This window comes from Monomorium pharaonis, chromosome 10 (assembly GCF_013373865.1).
Source record: "Monomorium pharaonis isolate MP-MQ-018 chromosome 10, ASM1337386v2, whole genome shotgun sequence".
NCBI lineage: Eukaryota > Metazoa > Arthropoda > Insecta > Hymenoptera > Formicidae > Monomorium > Monomorium pharaonis.
The window spans coordinates 10,798,289-10,825,835 of record NC_050476.1 but is presented as its reverse complement, the minus strand read 5'-3'; the positions used below and the strand labels follow the sequence as shown (position 1 = coordinate 10,825,835).

Genomic DNA, 27,547 nt, shown 5'->3' with positions numbered 1-27,547 from the left:
ATACGTTAATAATGGACAAAAAATTTTTTCACTTGGTACAGAGATAAAATAAGCGTTATTTTAAACTTCTATAATAAAATTAATTTTTTTGCAATTCGAACGTATAGATGTTGTAAATAGAGGTCTACTTTTGTAAAATGTACCTTAATTAGATTTTTTTCCAAATCATAACATAACATTTAACGAAAATTTTATAAATATTACATAAAATCAATTTTTGGCAACGTAATATAGGATTTTCAGGTAATTTCTGCCGTACAATCAAATGGCACTATTAGTTTTTCTTAAAAAGTCGATTTCTGTAATTTGTGTATAACAAAATTTGTTTAAACAAATTTCACAAAAATCGATTTTTTATGAAAAACTAATAGCGCTATTTGGTTGTACGGCAAAAATTAAACGAAAATGATGCATTACGTTGCCAAAATGTTTTTTATTTTGCTGTAGTAATGTTATAAACAATTTATCTGTCTGTACTCGTTATTGCCCATGACTGAACCAGCGCGTAAAAAGTAACTATTGGAAGTTTTACTTTGAGTCAAAAGAACATTTTAAGCCTAAAAAAATTTTTTTATTTGTTTATAGCGTCGTGCCGCTTCGTGCACGACGGGGATCCGTCCTCCGTCAGGGCCTTGCACCTCTGGTTTTTTATTATCGACTCTATTATAGATTAGTTACTTCGAGTCGAATCACTGTTGTTTTCAACCGTTGCCACTCTGTTTATTTGGTTACGCGTTCTCAGGGACTGGGGTTTAATAAAGGCACTTACGTTACGAAACGTTATTATTTCCACTTTATTCCACAGTTTAACTTCACTCTATGAATTACTTTATAACAGTATTATGCGACAGACTAACGCGACAGCTTGGTTATGATTGAGCCCGTCTTGGCGTTGGGCTTTTCCTTTTTATCCCAGTTTTCTGGATTAAGATGCATTTTTGCCGATCAGCGTTCCTGTTATCCAGCAAGGTTGCTGCATCCGAATTCCGATTATCTGGCTCTAATTAGGCCGTTGCGCTCATTTTCCATTGTTGCGCTCAGAGTTGTGCGGTCTTATTATTTTGCTACATATTATATTTCGCCGCATGCTTAATCGCGGCCTACATAAGTCGGTTACGAGGTCGGATGGGAAAATCCGGCTCGTAACAATAACAAAATTTATTTAAACAAATTAAAAAAAAATTTTTTTACGCTTAAAATGTTCTTTTGACCCCCAAAAATTAATCAATTAAAAACATTTTCGAACAGCACATATTAAGTGGTAAATAGTAAGCCAATATTGTACTAAGATTGGCGAACAGTTGACTAATGGTAGGCCAATGAACTGTGCTACTATTGGACGAAGAACTCCGTCCCCTCTCCTCACCATCATCCCTACCACCAGAACAAGAGGTATATAAGAACGGTTACAATCTAAGAAAGCTCAGTATCGGAGATCCTAGCTTTGATGATGCAAACTGCAACGTTTGCGAAACGTCAGCGCAACGCTGTACCAGGACGCTGTATCCGGAAACCTTTTCTATTGCAAGCAACGTCAATGGCTGCGCAAGTTTTAAGTCTAAAATTTTGTTATAAACAAATAACATTTTTATACGTCTAAAATATTCTTTTGACCTAAAGTGAAGATTCCAATAGTTACTTTTCCGATCCTATAAATGTTTATAAATGTTTATAAATGCGTATAAAAAATTATACAGTATATTTGCTGTTATATTTATTTAAACTATAATTACCTTGTACGATTACGAAAAATACTTTACAATTTAGCTAAGATTTTTGCTAAGAAAACATGATTTTCATGCTTGCAACCGCCATCCTGCATCCGCCATTTTGAATTTTGAAAAAATAATATCAAATTTGTTTTTAGCAATTGCAAAAACATAAAGCTACATATTTTCAGCGCTAAATTTTAATAACTTTTTGAGATATTGAAATATTTACGTAAAATTATGAAAAAACACGCCTTTTCCAAAATTTTTCAACAATTTTTAAAAAGCGTACATTTTTAAGAAGTAAACTTTGATTTTAATATCAATTAGAAGATAATCCAAAAGGCTTCATTTAAATTCATGCTGTATTGAGTTATTCCGCAGTTTTTAATGTTTTCTGTCTAAAAGCATTCCACTAGATACCCCGCGCGTATCCTGCATGCGCAATCACGCGAAATACGACACGAACATACAAGGCACGCATTAAGAGGCGACGAGCACGCGCTGCGGGGGTGCAACACAATGGCGGGCGCGCTACCGGCTCGCAATCAAATGCTCTTCCCTGTCGTCACCTGGGGCTACGATCTTCTGCAGGCGCGTCTACTTTACGCGAAACTTAGCCTACACAAACTCTCGGCGGCTCGCCACGCTTGGGCGTCGATCACTCGTTCCAATACTAATGAGTGCATCCACGCGCACACTTCAACACTAATGAGTTCAACCCCAGCACGTGGACGCGATTCGTCGAGTGGCTTTATATCAGCACGAAGTTTTCAGACAGCCTCACCGGCTTCCTTGTCCCTCAGACAAAACCTCCCAAGGTTTTTGCTCAGTCAGCTCGTACCTTTCTTTCTTGCGGTACGCAAACTTCTCTCTTACTCTCGAAGACGGTCGGGCGATCGGTGACAGCTCACATGAAAGAGATCGAGCGGAGGTACGCTTAATGGCGCATCGATGTCACTCCTTACGCAAGGGGATGCTACTTGACTGCGCGTGGCTTCAGCTAATAAGGGTTGCGCGTCACGCGCCTCGCGACAGCTCGCAAGCAACGCGGCTCAATCCTGCGAGGCGTCCTTTAATTACGGGGTCCTCGTTCATCCTCCCTAGCGATCTCTCGGTGCGTCTTATCTTTTCGGGACCGATACGAGAGGTTTGTTAAAGCTGAAGAGTCCTCCGCATTCGCCCGAATCACAGAACCTTCGTTGGGTCGCCTCGTCAAGTTTCTTCGCCATGCCGTTTTTCTGCGGCGGTCCACGGCGAGGTTTGATCTCCCGTTGTAGTCGGGCCGTTCAACGGTCCGTCGCTATCTCTTGTTTTCCACTGCCAATGTCAAATTCCTGCGCAAACGTCCTTTGTTGTTTTCAAGGAGTGAGGCGCCTGAGTTTGCATCATACAAAATCAAAAATACAATTAGAAATCACAAATAATATTCTTGCTACGGTCCGTCGAGAAACGTAATGCGCTCCCTACATGTCCCGGTCGTTGTCTCGAGCGTGAGCTCGGGCCTTGTGACGGCGGAGGGACGCTGCGACGCGGCAGCGGAACTGCAACGTCACAATATAAATCGTAGATTTTGTACACTAATATTGTCATCAAGTGAAGCAACTCTACGTACTAAAAATAATTTTTTTAATTTTTGATATAAAATCGACTGTATTCCCATAGATTTGATACGTACTTTAATTCTGTAAAAGAATTTTACGATTCTATAAAACCAATTAAAAATTAGTTTAAATAAAAAATGTCGATAAGGCAGACGACTTTAGGATCCCCGTAAGGTGGTTTGATACTGACTCTCTAATCAATAGCATAACCAATACGAAACTCTCAAATTCATAGAAATAATCCCTAAATTCGTTTAATATTTTAAGTTGATAATTTCCCCGATGTTTCAGTTGATTTTTATTATAGGAGACCAAACATCGAAGATATATAATCATGAAAATGTAGTTTATGAAGTTATGCATGCCTTTCTACTAGCAGAAGGCCGGGCGCGGCGCTAACGCATGCGCAATGCTCGGCGTCCAATGCTGTTGTTCATCAACCGAGTGATAAATTAATTTCCGATTATTGCAAAATGAACGTCAGAGGGTCAATGCTTATCTAAAATTATTTAATCAACTAATTAATTAAACCTTGAAACATGCGTATCTTTTAAACAGTTGGAGATGCGAACTTGGACTAAACACTAGTATTATCAGAAGTCTTCAGATTAATAAATAAATTAATTAATTAATTAAATCTTAAAACATGCATATCTCGAAAACGGTTGAAGATGCAAACTTGGAATAAGCACTAGTACCATGTGCGAATATATATTATAGTGTAGTTACTATAATATAATAAAATACTATATAAGGACAAAGGATTTAAAAGATTTAATACTTATTAATAAAGATTTTATATATTTTTTGTAATATTAAAAAAGTGTAATATGAAATTTTGTAATATAAAAAAAGATGAATAAAAAATGCATATATATATTCAAAATGTATTAAATTATATCGTCTTTATGTATCCAAGAATTGTGTTAATTGTTAATTTTTCCAACCACTTTACGTAGACCTTATCACCCATTCTGTGCAATATTTTTTCCACGAGATACACGTCGCGTTGCAGCTTATATTCGTAGAATCTTCCAGTGATGAGTTTTCTGACAAGGGAATCTCGCAAACTCGAAAATTCAGATTTTAATGAAACTTGGCATAAATGTAGAGGGGGTGAGTACATGAATTTAGAAATATTTAGTTGGTGCCCAAAAACGGTTTGAAGGGGTGAAACCACCCTTCAAAGTTGAGACGATTTTTGCGATTTTTCTATATATCTCGTAAATTAAACAAAATATTAAAAAATGTTTCATACGAAAGTTTTACAGTATAAATACTTTTATTTAACTATCCTATTTATTAAAAAAATTTTTTTTTTTTTCCAAAAAATGAATAGCGTAGTTAAATGGAGGTATTTATGCTGTAAAACTTTTGTATGAAACATTTTTTTAATATTTTGTTTAGTTTACGTGATATATCAAAAAACCGCAAAAATGTCTCAACTTTGAAGGGTGGTTTTACCCCTTCATACCGTTTTTAGGCTCCAACTAAAAATTTATAAATTCATGTATTCACCCCCTCTACATTTATGCCAAGTTTCATTAAAATCAGAATTTACGGGTTCACAAGGTTCCCTTGTGAGTAGAAATTTTCCAGTAGATATGTCATAGAATTAGTTTTCTGCACCTTGACAATTTTAAATATCTCCGTAGTCCAATTTTGTGTATATCCCTTCTCAAAACAGTCTTGAATTTACCGACGCGTATCGAGTTATCTACTTTGAATCGCGCGAATGCTGCAATTTTTACGTGACTATACACTGTAATTAAGAGTTTTTTTTAGCGATTGTGGATGTAACATCGATGGGTCGCATGCCAATATTTCAATGCTTTCACGCGTTGTACTCTGAGACGAAATGCAGCAGTAAATCAATCCATCTATAATTTCCATTGAGTGTAAATTGCTTCCACATGTCGTTCTTCAATGTACAGTTAAAGCATTCGATAATTGATTGCTTTCATTATAGAATATACTAAATAGTGGTTGATGTTGTATCTCTGCAGTAGTTTCTGCACGTTTGCGTTGTAAATTCCTTAACTTTGTCGGTCTGGAAATTTCTCGGACATCTCCCATCCTTCCGAATTATCTTTGGAAACGCAATAGCAACTTCGCTACCATTCTTGGTCTTGAGCGGTATGGTACAGGCATGCTTGCTACGCATCGATAACGGTAAGTATGCAGTGATAACCTCGGTTAAATCGCATGTAAGGACGCATATCGACCACATCCGCCTATTACAGATTATCGTATCTGCGAACTATAACACGTTTTTGAGGAAAATTTCTTCTCGCCAGAGCATAGAATTCTTCTACCAGCAATTGTTTCTCAGACATGCTCGAAGTATTATACACAAATGATACATATATTCAATGTACTGGTTTATTTACTGTGCACGACGAGTCACCGCGTTAAGCCGTCCTTGAAACTCATTTAGCATATGAGCTATAATTTCCACCTTACTTTGGAGCGTCTCAATCTTCCTCTCGACCTCATCCTGTCAATCCTTTAAAATTTTCACGTTCTGCTGTACGTATCGTTTATTGGCTGCATCACTAACGTCTACTGGCAGCGCTACACATCGAATCTTGCGCGATTTTGCGATATCATCGTTCTTGTGCAAGTCGATACATTTATCACTGAGCATCGTTCCAATGTCGATAAAATAAATCCGTAAATAGTATCGATGACTGGTTTTTTACCGCTCAAAATAGTTCTCATACATTTTTGACCTAATAGACCGCAGTGCATATATAATTTTCCCCGTCCCTCGTGTGTTTCTAACGGGTTCAATAACACACAGTACAATTGGACACATTGCAATTGCACACCGTGCTATTGGACACATAAAGTTGCACACCGTTTGATTGTACACGTTGCATTTGCGCACAATCAAGCGGATCGCATCTAAATATTCATAAATTATGACTATATGCTTCTTGGCCACAAGCGCCTGCTTTGTCTAACACAAACTATGCGCAAATTTTAAATGTCTATATACGTATTTTTACGAGCATCTCGTTTTGCGTGGAAAATCGCAAACCCATGTGATGCAGAAAATGCTTTGCGCGAGCGCGCGCGCACACACACACACACACACACACACTGCACAAAGTAAAGTTCACATGTGCTTGCAGATTTCGAATACAATGTACATGAGTTAGCGACTTGGACGGGATGGATGCGGAAGGGGGGCTAAAGCCCACCCTTGCACCCTCCCGTGTGTGTGTGTGTGTGCGTGCGTGCGTGTGTGTGTGTGTTGTTCTATTTTACATGAATATTTTTCAAACTTTTTTTGTTAATAACTCTTTAACGAATAATGACCGACGATTAAGTTATAAGGAAAAATTACTCAGGGTCATGTCCCTGATGACATATGTGAAGGACATTGAAATCGGGGGTGGCTCCGTATAGGTGAATAATTACCTTTTCGCACCCTGCAATGCATCCAGCTTCCATCAACGGAAGAGGATAACGATCCTTGACGACTTTCTTATTTAACAAACGGTAATCTACACAAAGCCTCGTCGAACCGTCTTTTTTTGTACTAAAACGATCGGGCTAGCATAATCAGAGACCAAAGGCTGTATTATTCCGTCCGTTAACCACTCATCAATTTGCTTATTTACTTCGTCTCTCTCGTTAGTGGTTAATCGTCGCGGTCTTAGATTAACCGACTCATTGTCTTTTAATATGAGCTTCATCCGTACTCCGACACTCCGTACTCACGCGTTTGTTCCGGCTTGTAATTACTCACTAACATTCGCAATCGTTCGCTAATCCTTTCGTCATGCAGTTAGAATAAATCTACTGAATTATCTTCCGGTTCGTAATCTACAGAAATTTGACATATTTCTGCTGGAATACTACTATCAGCATCTATCGGTTTAATTGTAGGAACACCTAGCCTGACATTCAGTTCGACCGTATCGAGAAAGTCCTTTCTTATTAATAACCCGTATTGTGACAGCTCGTCTGAGACAACATGTATATTTACCGCGTAAGTGTTTTCGTCTACTGTCAACTGCGCTAGGAATTCCCCAATCGTCATGTTTTGCTCTGTGCCGATTCCGCAGAACGGTATTTGTTTACGCACAAGGTTCGGCGATCCTATCTTAATAAATTCGTCCGCTCGCATTATAGTTATGTCGCTTCCGGTATCGATAATCGCCTGCACCGGAGCGTCGTTAATCAACACATCTTTAGGATGTTTACGTCGCGATAGGTTAGTTACCGCACAACTACTCGCCGCTGTTTTTTGCTTGCCCGGGCAATTAGTTGCGATGTGCCCGTGCTCGCTGCACTCGAAGCTTGGTGCCCTTTTCTTTCAGTGGACAGTTCGCGCTGACATAGTCTTTCACACCGCAATTATAGCATCGCTTCGCCGGCACGCTTTTCTTTTCGGCACTCACTGTCTTTTTCTCGCTACTTTCGTTCTTTGCACTTTTATCACTTTTATTCTTCGTCGTGTTTCTATCGTGGACCTTCGATGTGGAAGAGGCTGGAAGTCGTCTGTCTTCTAGTCGTATTTCCTCAAATGCCTATAGCATCTGTTCCCGCGTCGCAAATCCTTGAACTCGTGCAAGATCCCGCAGACTCATGTCGGGGATGCCGTCGATGATATAGTCCAAAATTTCGTTGTCACTCACTGAGATTCGATTAACCATGATCACCTTTTCATGGACATAATCATGGAAGGTTTCGCCTTTCTTCCACATTCGCGCCTCGAAACGTCGTCTCAGCGTAATTTTATTCAGTCGATGATAGAACATGCCCCGTAATGCATCGAGTAACTCATCTGGCGTCATTGCTATATGTTCTGGCTTGGAATGGAACCAATCTAACGCACGTCCTTTAAGCTTTGTGCCAATCAAGATCTTAGTTAGATTATCGTCAAGGTTATATGCCGTTCGTAAGAAGCGCACCTACCTTTCCCATGTCTCAAAATCTTCTGCATGTTCGTAAAATCGCTGAGAAGATCAGCCACTGCAGTCACATTTATCTTCGTATACGGCATAGGGGGGGGGGGGGTGCACTCGTCGTATTATTCAGAGTTCGGTTATTACTTCTTATCGATGTCGTCGTGTAGTTCTCGCATGGCAACTCGCTTCGTTGTGACATACGCAGTAGCTCGAGCTCGCGTCGCGCCAGATCAAGCTCTCTTTCTACTAACTCTTTTTCCCGCCGATACAATTCGCATTGACGCGTTAAAATTTCGGCTTCTTCTCGATGGAATGGCTGGCTTTCTCACTTCCGTTCGGCATGACCATTCGTGTTGTCTTTGTCCGTTGTTCCTTGCCGATTTTCAACATCGTCACCGTGTGAGTCATCGTTGTCAACCATCATCATATCGGCATTTTCGTCGTTACCGCTGTGCGTAGCCACTCACCGCGAGGATCTATGGCCGCCAATCGTGCTATGAGCTCAGCCTTAATGCTTTTCGTACAGAGACCTCTCCTCTTCTTCAGTATCTCTCTTAATTCGGGCACAGTGAAACTTTTTGGTTCCCTTACTATCGTCGTCATCGAGTGTAAGGACACGTACGCTCTCTATTCGTTCGTTCGGCGTGTACGTTGTTTCGCTCGCGCGTCGTCTTTACTCGTCGTAACCTGCGTCGTCTTAGTTTTCGGGTCGTCAATCCCGCGTCGTTTTAACCTTACAGCGTCTCAACTTCGGATCGTCGTCAATCCCGCGTCAAGCCCCCAAAGATGTAGCAAGTTTTTGGTATATTGTAATACACTTTTATTTATTAGAAAATATAGCGAGAGATGTTGCTGCCATGGGCCGCTGTTATCTACTGCTTTCCCACCACTACTTCTGCTTCCTCGCCGCCCTCTCTCGGCATCGATCTAGGATCACGATTCGCGCGCCACAACGCATCCGTGAGTACTCGCTTGCATACAATCGATAGATAGCGACTAGGTTCGGATACCCGCTACCGATCCCACAATATAGTATGTTATTTTAACTTTGACAATGACTATGAAAAATAATTTAAAAACCGTTAGAAGAAGCGACAGCAGTCACACGTACAAATATTTTACAATATAAATATTCATTTAAAAATTCTTTGAATATACGAAGTACACAATTTTAATTACTAGTTCTATAAGTTACATTTCATACAGATGTAGTATAGAGTAATATGTATTGTTCGCCCATTTTCTATTTGATTTTCAATTCTGATTATCTTATATCTGTTGGTCTTATATTTTAGGACATTATATCTGAGTGCATTTGATCTGGATAAAACAACTCCATGATTCTCTCACAACAAAAATGGATTAAGCTACTAATTGTAATATTTTTTAGAAGTTGTAAATAATCTAAAATTAATTAGGACATCTCTCTCTCTCTCTCTCTCTCTCTCTCTCTCTCTCTCTCTCTCTCTCTCTCTCTGTCTTTATATCATGCGTGTATGTTGATGTTCATATAATTAATTACCTACAATTGTATAAAGCCATCTTTAATATTAAATGTTAATATAAAAATACTCTGTTAATAGAAATACTAATAATGTTAAAATAAAAATGTGAAACTACATTTCGTGTACAATTATTAATTATTTTTTATTATATACATATTATAGTAACATAATTTTTTGGAATAATTTTATATAATATATTACATAACCCACCCAACATGCATGTCTTGAAGACGTCTTAAAGACGTCTTTCTCCTGACGTCTTAAAATTTTACTAGAGAATGTCCCAAAGACGTCATAAAAACATTTTTTTAAGACGTCTTTCAGACATTGTTAGAAGACGTCCTAAAGATGACATAAAAGCTGTTTTTTAAGATATCTTTCAGACATTGTTAGAAGACGTCCTAAAGACGCAGTCGCAACAGCCGCGATGTAATTCGCGTAACCGTCGCTATAGGCGACGACGCGGTGCTCTCTTTCTCGTGATGTATTACATCCTGAGAGTATATAAGATCACTTACGGTGACAGATTAACTTACGATAGCAATCGTAGTGAGCTCTCAATCCTCTCAGAGCCTACGTAACAGATTTTTTTAATCCTGATGGAGAGAATTCCACGGATTTTTGTACCTGTTCTCGGAGAAAGCTTTGTGGACTTCTGCGTGGATGTATAAAACTTTTATAAATATCTAAAAAGAATTCTAGAAAAGGTCTTCTAGAAGTATAAAAGACATTTCTAAAATACAGATTTTAGACTTGTCCTTAGTATATGTCTTTCAAATAGCCTTGGCGGAAATATTTTCTACAAAATTCTAAAAAACTATAAAAATTTACAAATTGTTCCAATTCTAGCATTTTTCCGTAAAAGCTACAGAAAATGCTAGAATTGGAACACTATTGTAAATTTGTGTAGTTTTTTAGAATTTTGTAGAAATTTTTCCGCTAAGGAGGTCTTTAGGATGTGTCTCAAAGACATCTTTAGGATGTGTCTTAAAGACGTCTTTAGGGTGTCGAAAATCGGGACATAAGACGTCTCAATGACGTCTTAAAGACGTCTTAAAAATTTTAAGACGTCTTACAAAAAAAATTTTAACATTATTTTATAGAAAATCAATAATATTTATTTAAAACAAGTACTAGTTTTCTATAATTTAGAAAATATTGTTTGAAATAAATATTATTGATTTTCTATAAAATATGTTATAAGCACTATTCAAAGAAATATTTATTTGTATCTAGCAATTTTTTTTCTCAGTGTATATACATCTAAAAAGAAAATAAATTAACTTCTACCAACAATTCTTGATAATATCTTTAGTACACGTGGAACTAAAATTATACTTATTTGGAAACTTCGAGCATTGTTAGCAACTACAAAAATATAGACAAAAACAAAAATTGTCTAGGTCAAGGTCATCGGAGCTGCCTCCCCTAAACTGAATATATAATTACCAAAAACTTTAATCGCGATATCTCCGCTTGTAAGTTACGTAGCGAAAAAATAAAAACATTTTTATTATATAAATTGGATGAAAACTATTCATTAAGCCTATTTAGAAATTCATCGATTCAGTCGTTATTAAAAATACGATAACTACGGATTCTCGCAAACGTCTCGCGTAATAGAAACAGCGGTAGTGTCTCGCGCTGCGCATACACTTGGCGCGATGCATTACCGTGCCTTTTAATTTAGGTATTCCTAAGAATCTCAATATTTCTATGAGTTATACTTTTATGTTTGCTGGGATCTTATAGATTAAAAATATTTTCTTTTAAATCTGAAAAAAGCTCATAATTAATAATATAAAAACAAATATTTTTTTAACTTTTAAGAATGTCTTTACAAAATAAGATACATATAAAACAGGAATTATTTCATACATCAAAAAATTAAAAAATAATTTTTTTTCTAATTCTCTACCTCAGAATAAAAGCAACAATTGTTCTAATTGCCATAAACATATCAACACCAATGTTGTAAATATGTATTTAATAATTTGTGGTATACAATTTCTAAATTTTTGGTATACAATTTCTCATTGTAACAAAGATATTGTTGCTATATTATAATAATAATGTTGTTATATAATTTGTAATAAACTAATCATCAATACTAATACAATTTTGAATCAAGTGAACGAAATTAATTCAAATTAATTGCTTCAATCAACTTACTGGTCTCAGTAGAAAAATACAGCGTTCTCTTAGAGCCAACCAAAACAGCGTCGTTCAAATTTATCGCTTCCAACAATAGCAAGCCACCTACATCCAGATCGAAAGTCGAGGCCACTTTTTCAAGTTCATGGTATGTGAAAACGGACGCTAAGAGATTATTGGAAATTACCTGATATTCCACATCCAACTGGTATATTTCTGAAAACCAATGATTGAGCTCAATCAAAAATAATTTCAAATAAAAAATATAAACAATAATAAATAAAATTAAGATCAATAAAAATGTCAAACAGAAAAATGTCCATATCAATCTGCTTAATGATTAACCATAGAACGTCACACTGAGATAGTTTTATACGAATTTATCTCCTAATTTAGCAGATAAAGGGATCGACTCAAGACACCGACCATAAATCAATTTAAAGTCTTAGGACTGGAAAGGAACATTAGCTGGCGTCAGAATGTCATTAGCAGTACAAATGTAAAGTAGAAAGGGTATGTTTATACCTCAGTCTAATGTTTGTGTATACGTTTTGTGTTCGGATACCGCCATACAAAACACTATTTTTTCCATCGACATAGAAAATGGACTGACAATGAGCATCGCAATAAACGGACGTAGACGGGCGCTCGTATGTGTAAAGACCATAAGATCATACACTATGACAACACTAACGTCGACGCAACGCTGTACTAGGACGCGACATGTATACAAAAGTATACATTTTCTTTCTATTAGAAGCAACGGCCGTGAAAGATTTAAATTTAAAATTATGGGCCTAAAACTTGCGACATTTGCAAGTGGATTATAATGCAGGCAATAAAATGTTATATGTCAAATGCACGTACGCATTAAAAACGTTAAATTCAATACGTCATTTGAAAGCCATATTCAAGTCCCATTATTCAAAGTTACATTAAAGTTAAAAGATTAATACTCGATATATTTTTCAAAATGACATAAACAGTACACACCTATAAAAGAAGGATCTCACAAAAATACTTGTTAGTATATACATTGTACATACATTTACGTATAGCGCATATTCCAGATATATATCATCCTGATAACTATTTCTACTGTGACAAATGTTAGCAACAGATTCTGTTCCCAAAAAGGTAGCAAATGAGAAACATATCTTGTTATTGCAAACACTATCAGCAGATATTCAGCAAATATTTAGCAACATCTGTCGTCAGAATACACAACAAAATAATAATGAACTGCGAGCAGATTTATTGAAAGTATTGATAACAGATTGAAGACAAATATCAAAGTGCAAACAATGTCAGCAAATTTCCTGTAGAAATGTAACAATATTAATGCGTCAAAGTATGCGACAGATTGATACCAGACTTTATTTGCAACGTTAAAGGTCTATAAAAAATTTGAAAAGTATCATTTCTTACGTAAAATTTTACGCTCTTTCAGAATCTGTCGTCAAAATTTGTGTAAAAAATAGTCCAAAAAAGTTATGGCGAGTTTTAAGTTAAAAAATACGAAAAAATTGCAAAAACTGTTTTTCAATATTTTTTTTCACATCGAAATAGTATGAAACTCCAACTCCTTTTGCAACCATCGGTGCAAAAATATTTGTACTTTAAGGGTATATTTTTAAAATTTGTCAAAATTGTCATTTTAATTGAAAAATGGCAGCTAAATCGCAAAAATTTACGAATTGTCATATTTTTTCCACAATAATTCATAAATTACGAACAATTAACGGCTTATTATTACTGAAAATAATGGGATTAATATTTGTAGTTCATTTTCGATCAAATACACAATTTGTAAGATGGCGGATTCAATACGGCAAAAAGGTGTAAAAATGATTGATTTTTCTACATTTTTCCTGAATTTCTCCATGAATACTTTCTCGAAAACTGTTTTATGCACGAACTATTATGAGTTTATAAATTTATTTATTAGTATATGTCGATAGACAAATTCATAAAGTTATTAGGGAGTAAATTTAAAATAGTAGAAAAAGTTGGTTATTGCTGCTATATGTAATTAAGTATTTTCCTTGGTCTTTATACCCAGATAGCCACAAATGTATGTATGAGCACAAATTGTTCTCATGTTGCTAATAAAGATGTTAGCATCTTGCTACGCATTTACATCGTCCCTTGTGTTATTTGCTAACATTCGACACTGATCTTAAGTAATGCTAGCATAATGTTTGAAACGTGCAAAGAATTTTATTTCCGACACCGAATGCTAGCAAACAACAGCACAAGGGATGACATAAATGCGTAGCAAGATGCTAATATCTTTATTATATCAACTGGCTATCTGGGTAATTCAATAATTGAATAATTTAAAAAAATGATAACCTGGATAATATATATATATAATATTTTATCAAAGTTATAATTTTATTTAGTTATTCAATTATAGAATCATAAAAACTAAGGAGAATATATAATTACTAGTTTTTCGCTCGCGCTTCGCGCGGGCTCATAAGCTCTTACTTCACGCACACACACATATATAAGTACCGCGTCTGTTTGTCCGCGGACCCTAAAACTCGCACGAAAATACAGGGTTTCTGAAATGATTGCAGTAACTTTGTTAAAAAATTCTTTTTTGAAACAACCTGTATTTCAAAATACCGCTTTACACATCGTGTATGGAACATTTACTTCCATGATGGAAGTTAGATAGAAGTTCATTAGAAATCCATTAAACTTCCATAGCTGTATGGAACATTTACTTCCATGATAGAAGTCAAATAGACGTCTATTAAGAATCCATTAAACTTCCATAGCTCTATGGAACATTTACTTCCATGATGGAAGTTAGATAGAAGTCCATTAGGAATCCATTAAACTTCCATAGTTCTATGGAACATTTACTTCCATGATGGAAGTTACCCAAACAACACGCTTGCCAGAATAAAAACTTTAAGAAAACTATTTTAAGAAAACATTTAGATAACTTGGAAATGATGGTAAAAATAGAAATGGTGAAAGGTCAAAATGGTAACATTTATCAGAGACGTCTATTAAGAGAGGTCTTTGAGATATCTGGAAGAGTTTGATTTAAGTTTCTTGAAAATGTTATCCTTATGATATCACAGCTAAATGATATCAGCTTAATATCTCATAAAAGATATCACAATACTGTCCGATTTTTGAATCGTCCATGCGTGTCGTAATTGATTTAAAAATCAGACAACACTATAACATCCTGAATGAGAGATCCATTTGATATTTAAAAAAATTATCATAAAGATAATGTTTCCAAAAATAAAGGTTTGTCTACAATTACTGCGCACAAAAAAATGCACAAAATCTAAATTCATCATGTACTGAACAAATACAGGATAATAAATGTTACTAAACTATTCAATTTTTCTTAGAATATATGATCTATATAGTTAACCATCTAATTAATCATTTGAACGCTTCAAATTAAGTATTAATGCTAAATAGATCGCAATTTCCATCAAATTATTAAAGTTATGGAAAAAAATAAATTTAACAATAAAATAATAAATAAATAAATAAATCAGTGCTTGAGTCTAGTTGCCCTTTTCGAGTCGATTGCCGAAGCGCCGCCCCCTATGCTCCCACTACCGCGCGCGGCCTTGACGGCCAAGCCGCCGATCTCGCACGTGACGCTTTGTCTCAGGGGCATCTCTGTATAAGAAATAGTGCCCTGCACCGCAAAATTCATTAAAATTATTCTAATGACTATATTGTAAGTCTTACAATATATAAAATTTTATTTTCCTGCCAAGCTATATATTATATTTCATCTTTTAGTGGATTAGGCCTACTGAAAAAACCACTTAAAAAAAACGCATCAACAATAATACCTCACATGTAGAAAACTATTGTCAAAATTCTAATTTATGTATTATGTTTTTACATATTATTATACGACACAATATAAATTAGTAATAAAAATATTGGTACTTTTTTGTTTGTAAAAACAAAAATTATTTACTTAAAATAATTTTAATAAATTTTGTGGTGCAGGGTACTATTTCTTATACAGAGCTGTTCCTGAGACAAAGCGTCGGCGGTTCGGCCGTTAAGGCTGCGCGCGGTAGTGGGGGCATAGGAGGCGTCGCTTCGGGAATCGGCTCGAAAAGGGCAACTAGACTCAAGCACTGATTAATTAATTAATGCTATTTATTTTTAATGTTTTGCAAAATTTAATTGCTTTTATAAAAAATAATATAATTGCGTTAGTTTATAACATATAGGTATATGTAGACAATAACAAGTACCCAACAACAAGTATCGATGAGTCAAATTGGCATAGCAGATAGAGTACAAGGTTCGTAAACCTAAGGTCCCGGGTTCAAAACCTACCAGCGGCAAGTAAGAGATTAAAATAAAATAATATAATTTAAATTTAATTAATTAATAAAAATTTGTTCTAAATTTAGTATGTACTGTTGATAAAAATAATTTTTTTAAAATGAAATTTTTATTTTAAATTTTTATTTTGTCAGTCATCTGTCGAGGCTCCATGAAGCCTCTATTACTGATCCACAAAACATCCGTCAGTCATCCATCGAGGTTCCGTGAAGCCTCTATTAATAATCACACAACGTCTAATAGACCTCTTTGACGACGTCTAATGGAGGTCTAATAGACATACGCAATGTGGAACTGTGGATTTCTAATGGCTCTATATTGGACGTTTAATGGACATCCACTGGAAGTTCAAACTTCCATGGTAGACGTCTAATGGACGTCTATTAGAGGTTTCATTTCTATGTGGGTTGTAAGTCTATATTAGTCGAAGCGCCTAATCTAATGAACGCGGCGATTATTACATAGGCGATTGACTTAATGTAAGCGGACACATAATAAAATCATCACTCGCAGAAACAAATGTGCTGGTTTACTACAAAGGGATCCTACAATCAAAAGTGGGATCGACGGATGAAACCGTCGAAAAAGGTAAGCCGTGACGCTTCTTACTGCAGCGAAAAGACAAGGGCGGACGGACCGCGGCGAAATAGACGCCTTATAGGTTAGGACATCGTGCGAACGGATCATTCTTACGGAGCAAAGTCGTATTAACAGGTAATCGACCGGCATGGATCCAAGCGAATTAACAGTCGAGCAGTTGAAGAACATCTTGAAATAAAGCGACTACCGATAACGGGTTAAAAGGCCAAGCTAATCGCACGGATGCAAGAGCACAATCCTACAGGAGGGTGGGTTAAGGAGGCATCCGCAAATGCAGCGGTACACGAGATAGCAACGCATCCCGAGGGAGATGAGCTACAAATGCCGTCCAGAGATGCGTACAGAAGTTTCGAACAACGAAACATTGAGATGGAGCTATTACGACGTGAGCGAGAACTTATGGAACGAGAGATAAATCTACTGAGAAGGGAAAACACTCTGTTAAGATCATCACCCTCGTCCAATACTTTAAGAGGATCTTCCTGTTCAATTCCTAGCATTAAAAACATCGGTGAATTGCTTAGCGAATACAATGGAACAGGAGCTAATTTTGTGCGATGGAAATCTCAGCTGCTGTTATTAAAAAGTACATACGAATTAAAAGAGAATGCCATCCGAATTCTTATCGGTTCTAAGTTAAAGGGCAAAGCTTTTAATTAGTATCCTTCTAAAGTGGAACATCTGGAAATGAATTACTGACAGCTATGGCATGTATGTTTGACCAACGGCCCGCAAAACTAGAGCTCAGGAGGCAATTTGAAGCACGTGAGTGGCAGAAGAGTGAAACTTTCGATGACTGTGTATATCAGAAGCTCATATTAGGAAATCATGTTTCTGTAGTGGAGGACGAGATGATTGACTACATTATTGAAGGCATTCCATCGGAGACGCTGCAAAACCAAGCTCGTATGAAATGTTTCGCGTCAGTAAAAAATCTTCTAAAAGGATTCCGAAAAATTAAGTTGGAGTCAATGTCCTCCCGGCGGGACATGGCAACAAGAACATAGCAAGATGACAAATTGATTCCGCTATAAGGGCAGCCAAACAAAAGGAAAGCTGTCGAAAATAAACCCATGTCACGAGGAGCAATTAAATATTATGAGTGCAACCAAGTTGGACATTACGCCCGAAATTTAGTTGAAAGATAAATCAAACGGAAACACTGCTTCGCAGACAAAGGACAGAGCATCCAGCATACAAATCGGCTGTGTGAACGCTGAAGAGGCTTCGAAAGATGAAGCGGTGATAAACGGACGCAACATGAAAAACGAGGCTGAAGAAGATGATACAGAGGTTTGCTTTATCGATACGTACATGGAGCCCCGAGATGAATTTCAACAAGAGATTGAGTTATCTGTGTTGGAGGAAACGTGCAGATCTACGGAACGGATTGATTCTGGATGTTTGGTAAATCTTATTAAGCAGCAGTTGGTGTGCGACGTACTATGGCGACCTGCTACGAAGGAATGGCAACGATACAACAGAATAAACCGATCAAAAGTGTATATAAAGAGAGTCATTAGACTGCGTACAGTTATGGACGACGATATGTGTATGTTAGACTTTAGCGTAGTCTCAGACTATGCGATGTCCGCATCTGTGCTGTTAGGACGCGATGCGTTATGTAGCTTTGGATATAGACTTTCATAGAGTCCGGTTCTCGATAAAGCTATGTCGGAAATTCTAAATATAGAAGTGTGAATCGTTTGCTTAAGTCAATCCAGATGCCACAGTTGCGGATCGCGTAGCGTTAGAAGAAACCTTTGTGGAGTGTTATGTTAAGCCGGTTCGCCTAAAAAAGGTGGTTTCAGAGGTAAAAGCCAAAGCCCGTATTATTTTAAAGAATAATAGAAGAATTAAAGAATAATAAAACCCAATCCAATTCGGTCCTAGAAGGCTTTCATACGCAGATCGGGAAGCGGTTAGTAAAATAATCAATGATTTAATAACTCGAGACGTTATACGGAAAAGCTCATCCGATCTCCCATCGTACTCACACGAAAGAAAAACGGCAAAATTCAAATGTACGTCGATTTTATACTTAATAAAATTATTGCTCGAGACAACTATCCTCTGCCTTTAATTGAGGATCAGTTAGGACGGCTCAGAGGCAAACGATATTTTAGTTGCATGGATTTAAAGAATGGATTTTATTATGTCGCAATGGCCAGAATCTATTAAATTCACTTCTTTTGTTACTCCAATAAGCCAGTTTGAATATTTAGTTATATCATTCGGTTTAAAGATAGGACCTCAATGTTTTCAGCGCCTCAATGTTTTATATGCAAAGTTTTTGCTGAACTATTAAATTCTGGATGTGTAATTATCTACATGGATAATATCTTGGTAGCTACGGAAAGCACGACCGAACATATACAAGTAATGCAATCTGTTCTTAAAACATTAATTAGAAATGAACTCGAGTTGCGTCTTGATAAATGCGTATTTTTATATACCGACATTGACTATTGAGGATATCATATAACTGTAGAAGAGCTAAGCCCGAACCACAGAGGTATTGCAGCAGTTCGCGATTTTCCCAAACCTCAAACTACTAGAGCGGTTCAAAGCTTCCTAGAGCTGGCATTCCGAAGATTCATAGAAGGCTTCTTGGTTATCGCTAAATCTCTTTGTCAGTTACTTAAAAGGATGGAACTTTTGAATTTGGGGATCGAGAGAAAGATGCCTTTTATGCTTTAAAACCTAAACTAATAAATGCCCCGATATTAGCCATCTACAATCCGCATGCATATACTGAACTCCACTGCGATGCTAGCTCTCTCGGGTTCAGGGCTACTCTTTTACAAAAACAGGCTAGCAAGGCTAGGCACCCAGTTTTTTTACTTTAGTAAGCATACGACAGAACCTGAATCTCGATACCATAGCTTCGAGTTAAAATCTCGCGACCGTCTACGCTTTACGTAGGTTTAAAGATTATCTTCAGGGTATATCATTTACTATCATATCAAATTGTAGCACAGTTACGGAAACGCTCGAGAAACAAGATCTTAACTCACGAATTGCCCGCTGAAGCATTGAATTACAGAGCTTCGACTTTCAAATAATACCGGTCGGGCGCACGTATGTGTCATGTAGATGCTTTAAGTCGCTCATTTGAAATCCCCGTAGTAGATAATAATCCGTTTAAATGGAATTTAACAGTCTGTCAAAACCGAGATTTCCGAACACAGGAAATAGCCAAAAGATTAAAAAAGACGGATGATTCTCAATTCAAACTAAGGAACGGATTAATATACAAAAAGCATGCAAATACTTTATTATTTCTGATACCCGAACAGATGAAACCACATGTTCTTTTCCATTATCACAATGAAAGAGGTCACGTTGGAGTGAACAAGATGGTCGACTCTATTCATCACACTTACTGGTTTCCAAATATACGCAAAATATGCGATCTATACGTCGATGCCTAAAATGCAATTTATTCGCCCCATCGCGCCGTCAGGCAAAGTCGAAGGACGGCTACATCCCATAGAAAAAAATAGCGTTCCGTTTGAAACTGTACATATCGACCATTTTGGCCCAGTTGACTCACGTATATTAACTAAAAAGTACATTTTTACTGTAGATGCGTTTACCAACATACGTTTATATCCGGCTAAAACGACAAACTCAAGAGAGCCCATTAATTGGTTAAGCGATTATTTATGTACTCATGTACGACGCGAGGTAACTCAAATTTCCAAAAGTCAGTCTCAGCAGAAACAGCTGTATGATTTCAAACATAAAATCCCACAAAAATATGAAGTGGGAGATCTCGTTATGGTTCGTAATTTTGACAGCACTACCGACGCCTCACGGAAACTTATTCCGCATTTTAAGGGACCGTACGAAATAAGTAAAGTTTTCCGAAACGATCGTTATTTACAACTACTTCCAAGATAGCCAAATAAAGGCAACGTATTATTTTGCTGTCACTTATTCCCTATTAATTTTATCAAACTAAAGCCAAGGTGTTTCCGCAAACTGTCTGTTGTTCTGACATCATATAAAATTCTACATTAGAATTCAACAAACTGACAGCAAGTTGTCAACATGCATGCACAATTGCTGTCAATGTGACAAGTTTATTATTCCTCAATGCATGCACTTATAATTTTATAAATTCATGAAGGTTATTTGCTCTCCTGATGTTAACTTCGTTTCACGTTAAATTACAATGACAGCAAATTGTGGGCAAGTTCACAACATACATGCAGTGCATTAATTTGCCCGATATGCTTAATCTCGCTTGGCTATCTGGGTTGTTAGTAGTTGATTTAGAAGGTTTGCAAAATACTCAACGCCCCTATATAGGCACTTGGGAATCATCAAATTTGCGTCCTTGATTAAATCCCAATACTTCACCTGTTGACAAATCAGTTTAGTATCTTTGCTACTATTTATAATCCCGTTATCTTTATATTAAATGTTTTCTATCTGTGTTACGAACCACACCCGTCGGGCGACCAACGACCGCGACCGGCCGTCCAAACGCCGAACCGTAATACGGGCATCGGCACGCAATAAAAACATCCTACCAAATCGGCGAGACAACGACGGCCCCGACGACCGCGCGCCTCCCGCCAGCATTCCGACTGCCAAGATGCGAAAACCGGAGGGACCCCAAGACTCACGGGGATTCCCGAATCTCCATCCGAGCGGGTATAAAAGGCCGCTCCGGTGGAGGCAACTTTCTCGATCCACCGGCATCCGGCACACCGATCCGCCCGATACCGAGAGAAGACCTTTTCGAACAATTAACAGGGTAGAGAGTTCTCCGCCGAGGGTTCTCGGCCGCTGCTCACTCCATTTCACAAAACGGACGGACTATCGGGATGGAGAGTTCTCCGCCTCTCTTGAAGATTTTCGGGAGTCCGCGTACTGTTTCCCACTCTCGGCATAACCAGCAGAAAAAATTCGCGGAATCACCCGTCGCGCACCGCACACACCGCGCATCGTCTACCAGAACATGAACTACCGCCGCCCCACCGCGCCGCACACTGCGCTAGTCCCGGAGCTCGAGCGCCCCGTCGTGCGGCCTACCGCCGTAGCATCTCGCGCCCCTCGAACACCACGGAACGCGCCGCGCAAACAGCTGATCAACCAGCTGAATAGCACGTGAAAACACATCTTTGTAGATAACATGTACATATTGTAAATAACTTTTGAGGATTAAAATACATAACGTTAAAACTGAAACTCGCCCTGCTTAAAATGACAGATAGATTATGATAGAAATTTTTAGTTATCATTTCCAATGGTGATTTTTAGTTATCATTTCCAATGATTTTGAATCACATATTTCGTATCACACTTGCGAAATTTTACATAGACCGAATTGTATCTTATGTTATCATATCTATTATGCATGATCTTTCTTAACTAATCTTTCCCATCTTATATACTTTATAACATGTAATAATAATAAAAGTTGGTTTTCTATAAAAACTTAATAAGAATATGTTATAATAAAACAAAAGTTCTTATCATAAATGACATTTATTATCGATATGAATAAAAGCATGTATGTGACTATGATATTTTATCTGTGTGTATATGCGACTCTATGGTATTCTATCTAAGTACGTATATAATTCTATGTAAACCTATCTACGTGTATATGCAGTTTAGTAATATCTACGTGTGCATGCGCGTCTATCGTATTCTATCTACGTGGGCATGTAACTCAATGGTATTCTATTTACGTGCGTATGTATTGTATATACAAATGTATGCGACTCTATGGTATTTTATCTGTGTGTATATGCGATTCTATGGTATTCTATCTATGTATATAATACTATGTAAACCTATCTACCTGTGTATGCAGTTCAGTGACCCAGATAGCCAAGCGAGATTAAGCATATCGGGCAAATTAATGCACTGCATGTATGTTGTGAACTTGCCCACAATTTGCTGTCATTGTAATTTAACGTGAAACGAAGTTAACATCAGGAGAGCAAATAACCTTCATGAGTTTATAAAATTATAAATGCATGCATTGAGGAATAATAAACTTGTCACATTGACAGCAATTGTGCATGCATGTTGACAACTTGTCAGTTTGTTAAATTCTAATGTAGAATTTTATATGATGTCAGAACAACAGACAGTTTGAGGAAACACCTTGGCTTTAGTCTGATAAAATTAATAGGGAATAAGTGACAGCAAAATAACAACACGTTGCCTTTATTTGGCTATCTGGGGATATTCTATCTATGGGTGTACGCACCTCTATCGTATTCTATCTGCGTCGGCATGTAACTCAATGGTATTTGATCTATGTGGACATGTAACTCAATGATATTCTATCTACGTGCATACGTAATTGTATATACGTAATTGTATATACAAATGTATACGTAATTGTATATACAAATGTATGCGACTCTATGGTACTTTATCCATGTGTATATGCGATTCTATGGTATTCTATCTATGTATATAATACTATGAAAACCTATCTACGTGTGTAAGCAGTTCAGTGATATCCTTTCTATGTGTGTGTGCACCTCTATCATATTTTATCTGCATTGGCATGTAACTCAATGGTATTTTATCTACGTGCGTACGTAATTGTATATACAAATGTATATGACTCTATGGTATTTTATCCCTGTGTATATGCGTTCTATGGTATTCTATCTATGTATATTATAATACTATGAAAACCTATCTACGTGTGTATGCACGTCTATCATATTCTATCTACGTGTGTATGTAATTATATATATAAATGTATATGATTCTATGGTATTTTATCTGGTGTGTGTGTGTGTGTTGTGTGTGTGTGTATGGGGGAACTAGAATACCATATATAGAGTCGTATACATTTATATATACAATTACATACGCATGTAGATGAAATACCATTAAGTTATATGCCAATGCAGATAGAACATGATAGAGATGCATACACATGTAATAGATAAGGTACCAATGAACCGCATACACATGTAAATAGGTTTCCGTAGAATTATATACACACAGATAAAATACCATAGAGTCGCATACATTTGTATATACAATTACATACGCACGTAGATAGAATACCACTAAGTTATATGCCAATGCAGATAGAATATGATAGAGTTGCATATACACGTAGATAGGATACCAATGAACCGCATACACATGTAAATAGGTTTCCATAGAATTATATACACACTTGGATAGAATATCATATAGTCGCATATACACACAGATAAAATACCATAGAGTTGCATACATTTGTATATATACAATTACATACACACAGAGAGAATACCATTGAGTTATATGCCAATGCAGATAGAATATAATAGAGTTGCATACACACGTAGATAGGATACCAATAAACCGAATACACATATAAATAGATTTCTGTAGAATTATATACATACTTGGATATCATAGAGAATATCATAGAGTCACATATACCCATAGATAAAATACCATAAAGCTGCATATACACGTACATAAAATACCATAGAGTCACATACTCGTAATTACAATTACATACGCACATAGATAGAATATTATTGAGTTACATGCCCACGTAAATAGAATATAATAGAGTGTATACATAGAGTCACATACATACGTAGATAAATTTACATAGAATTTTATGTGAATAGGATATTATAAAGTCGCATACACACATAGTTACATACAATCGCATACATAAACATGTAGGAAACTCTAGAGTTATAAAAATACCATAGATCTGCAAATACATACGCATAATGTATGATAAAGTCGAATATATAGATGTCGAATATAAGTATATATAGATAGAATATCATAGAATTATCCTTACATATAGAATAACATAAAACCACAAATAAATATACATAAAATTGGATAGCATATATATATGTGATTAATATATGATAAGATATTATTATGAACAAGTGATTATGAACAAGTGATGTTATTTATACAATTAAATAAGATTCAACGCGATAGTATATTATATTTAAAAAGGTTATTTTTGTGTAAAATATTATAAATTATCTCGAATAGGAAAGTATTAATTTTTGAAATATAGAAACGGATAAATTATGATACGACTTGTAATATAAAAAAAAGTTGTTATTACGTTGACTATGATACAAAATTGATTACATTGAAGTATATTTTTATAATTAGCTATTATTATTAATTTTCCATGATGCAGAAACAATAAAATAGATAGAAATTTTACATTAATTTTAATTTATCATGAGAATCAAGATTTTATAGAAATTTTAATATAGATTATGATAAACTTATTTGTATAGATTGTTACAAAACAACTTTTAATAAAATTTCTATGTATAAAAACATATTAATTGACATAAACTTTTTCATATTCAACATTATTGAAAAAAATAATATTATAAAATATTATTAAATCACATTGGAAGTTTATGTAACGTTCTATTAGTGTATGATATATCGTATTAATTACCATAGAAGTTCTATCTGATTGAATAAGAACCAATCATAACTTATCTGTCATTTTAAACAGAGCGATCTCTGTTGTCTTGAAAAAACCTCTTCCTGCCCTGGCGCCAAAAGAAAAACCGACGAGCTAGTCCGTGCGGGAAATAAGGTTGTTACATTTGACTACTGTATTTCATTGTCTTATTAACGACACTAGGTTTATTTGTTTATGCCACTATGGTTTGAGATCAAACCGCTTATCAGGACTGGCCGAAATTGTGGGCCTATACTAATATAGGCGCTTTAACTAATCAAAGCGCCTATTCTAATGAACGCGGCGATTATTACATAGGCGATTGACTTAATGTAAGCAGACACACATAATAAAATTATCACTCGCAGAAACAAGTGTGTGGTTTACTATAAAGAGATCCTACAATATATATATATATATATATATATATATATATATATGTGTGTGTGTGTGTGTAAAATATATCAAAAAATATACATGTCATATATTGTGATGTACATCTGTATCACGTATATAAAATGTATTAACATTCAGTATACAGAATATTATTTCCCTATAGAAGAAAAACGGATATTCAGAGAACATCTGATGTTATACGGGAATGTTAAAAAGAGACGATTTTTGGCCTGCTAGTGCAACGTTAAAACGTATCAGAAAATTGTTATTTAAACTGTTTTAAAAAGGAAAGTGATATTTATTTCATCCTGAAGTGTTGGGAACATAGTTAGAATGAACAAAATTCAGTTAGTTTCACCCTTTGACAACGCATAATTTCTTTTCATATTTTAGAAAGTAGGATAAAGTTGCCGATATTGTACCGGCTCTTAAACTGTACCATTTTTATATTTTACACAATCCGATGGCTTAGCGTTATCTGTGTATCATGTAAAGTATTTCTAATACTATTAAATTAGGAGAAAATATTGCTGCGCGAAAACGTCTAAATATAAAAAGCAATTAAGTAAAGATTTTTCTGGTTTTAGAAGGAAGTTTTATCCACTTTTACATAAGATATTTAAAAAGTTTTAATAAGTATATTAATTAAGATGTTTGTCACTTTTATAGTACAATAAAATTGCCATATTTACATGGCATAATTTGAACATAACCTCACTCTGTGGCTATTTTATTGGCATAATGTAAAAAATATGGTTAGTCTCCTAAATCGTACCACATATTAATTCCTTATATTATACCGGTACAATTTAAGAATTTCTCTTCTTTTTTACAAAATGAGTACTAAAGAAAAAGCTTGTTCTAGAAAGAAGCTACATTTATTTCTTGTTTTAATTAAAAAACATAATCTTTATTTAAAATTTTATTTAAAAATATTTTATTAAAAATATTTTATTTTTATAATTTCTGGTGTTTATTTCTTAATGTTTATTTTTCAAAGTAAAAAATATTTTTTTAGTTTTTAGTATAAAATGTGCGAACTATGATTTAAATTTATTTTTTAAGTTTAATTAAGTTTTTAAAAACAAAATTTTAGTTTTGTAATTTTAATGTTTATTTTTTAAACAAAAAAATATTTTTTAATTTTAGTACAAAGTGTACAAACTGATTCAAATTAATTTCTTAAACCTAGTTCCCAGGTAGCAAGCCTACGTCATTTTGACGTCCCAAAATGGTCATATCTGGTCATATGTCGTCAAAATGACCATTTTTTTACATAACCTAAAATTGACGTCATGATGTGACGTCATTTCGTAGTCATATTTCAGTCATGATCTGACGATTATTTTCCCAGACAGCACGCATCCAAAATCGGGACATAAAGACGTCATTAAGACGTATTTTAGACACGGTCTAAAGCAGTGTCTACAATGAGATTTAAGGCGTAAGGCATAAGCATATTATATGAGCATATTATATTTAACTTTAAGAGAACTTTTTTAAGAAAACATTAGATATCTTGGAAATGATGTCAAAATGGTAACATTTATCAGAGACGTCTACTAAGAGCGGTCTTTGAGATATCTCATTGAAGAATTTCATTTAAGTTTCTTGAAAATGTTATCCTTTATTATTAAGGTTATGGAAAAAGATAAATTTAACAATGAAATTAATAAGTAAATAAATTAATGCTATTTATTTTTAATATGTTTTGCAAAATTTAATTGCTTTTATAACAAATAATATAATTGCGTCAGTTTATAACATATAGGTATATGTAGACAATAACAAGTATCCATATCGATGAGTCAAATTGGCGTAGCAGCTAGAGTACAAGGTTCGTAATCCTAAGGTCCCGGGT

The 27,547-nt window shown here is 35.6% G+C and overlaps 1 protein-coding gene across 3 annotated transcripts in view; it reads right to left on the bottom strand.

Moving 5' to 3' along the window:
- The window catches only part of LOC105831067 (GPI transamidase component PIG-S), a 293,030-nt gene that overhangs the window by 129,990 nt on the left and 135,493 nt on the right, over positions 1–27,547 (bottom strand). For all 3 annotated transcript variants that reach the window (XM_036293075.1, XM_036293076.1, XM_036293077.1), the window contains exon 3: positions 11,913–12,110. In XM_036293075.1, coding sequence (XP_036148968.1) covers positions 11,913–12,110 — 198 coding nt within the window. The remainder of the gene's footprint in view (positions 1–11,912; positions 12,111–27,547) is intronic.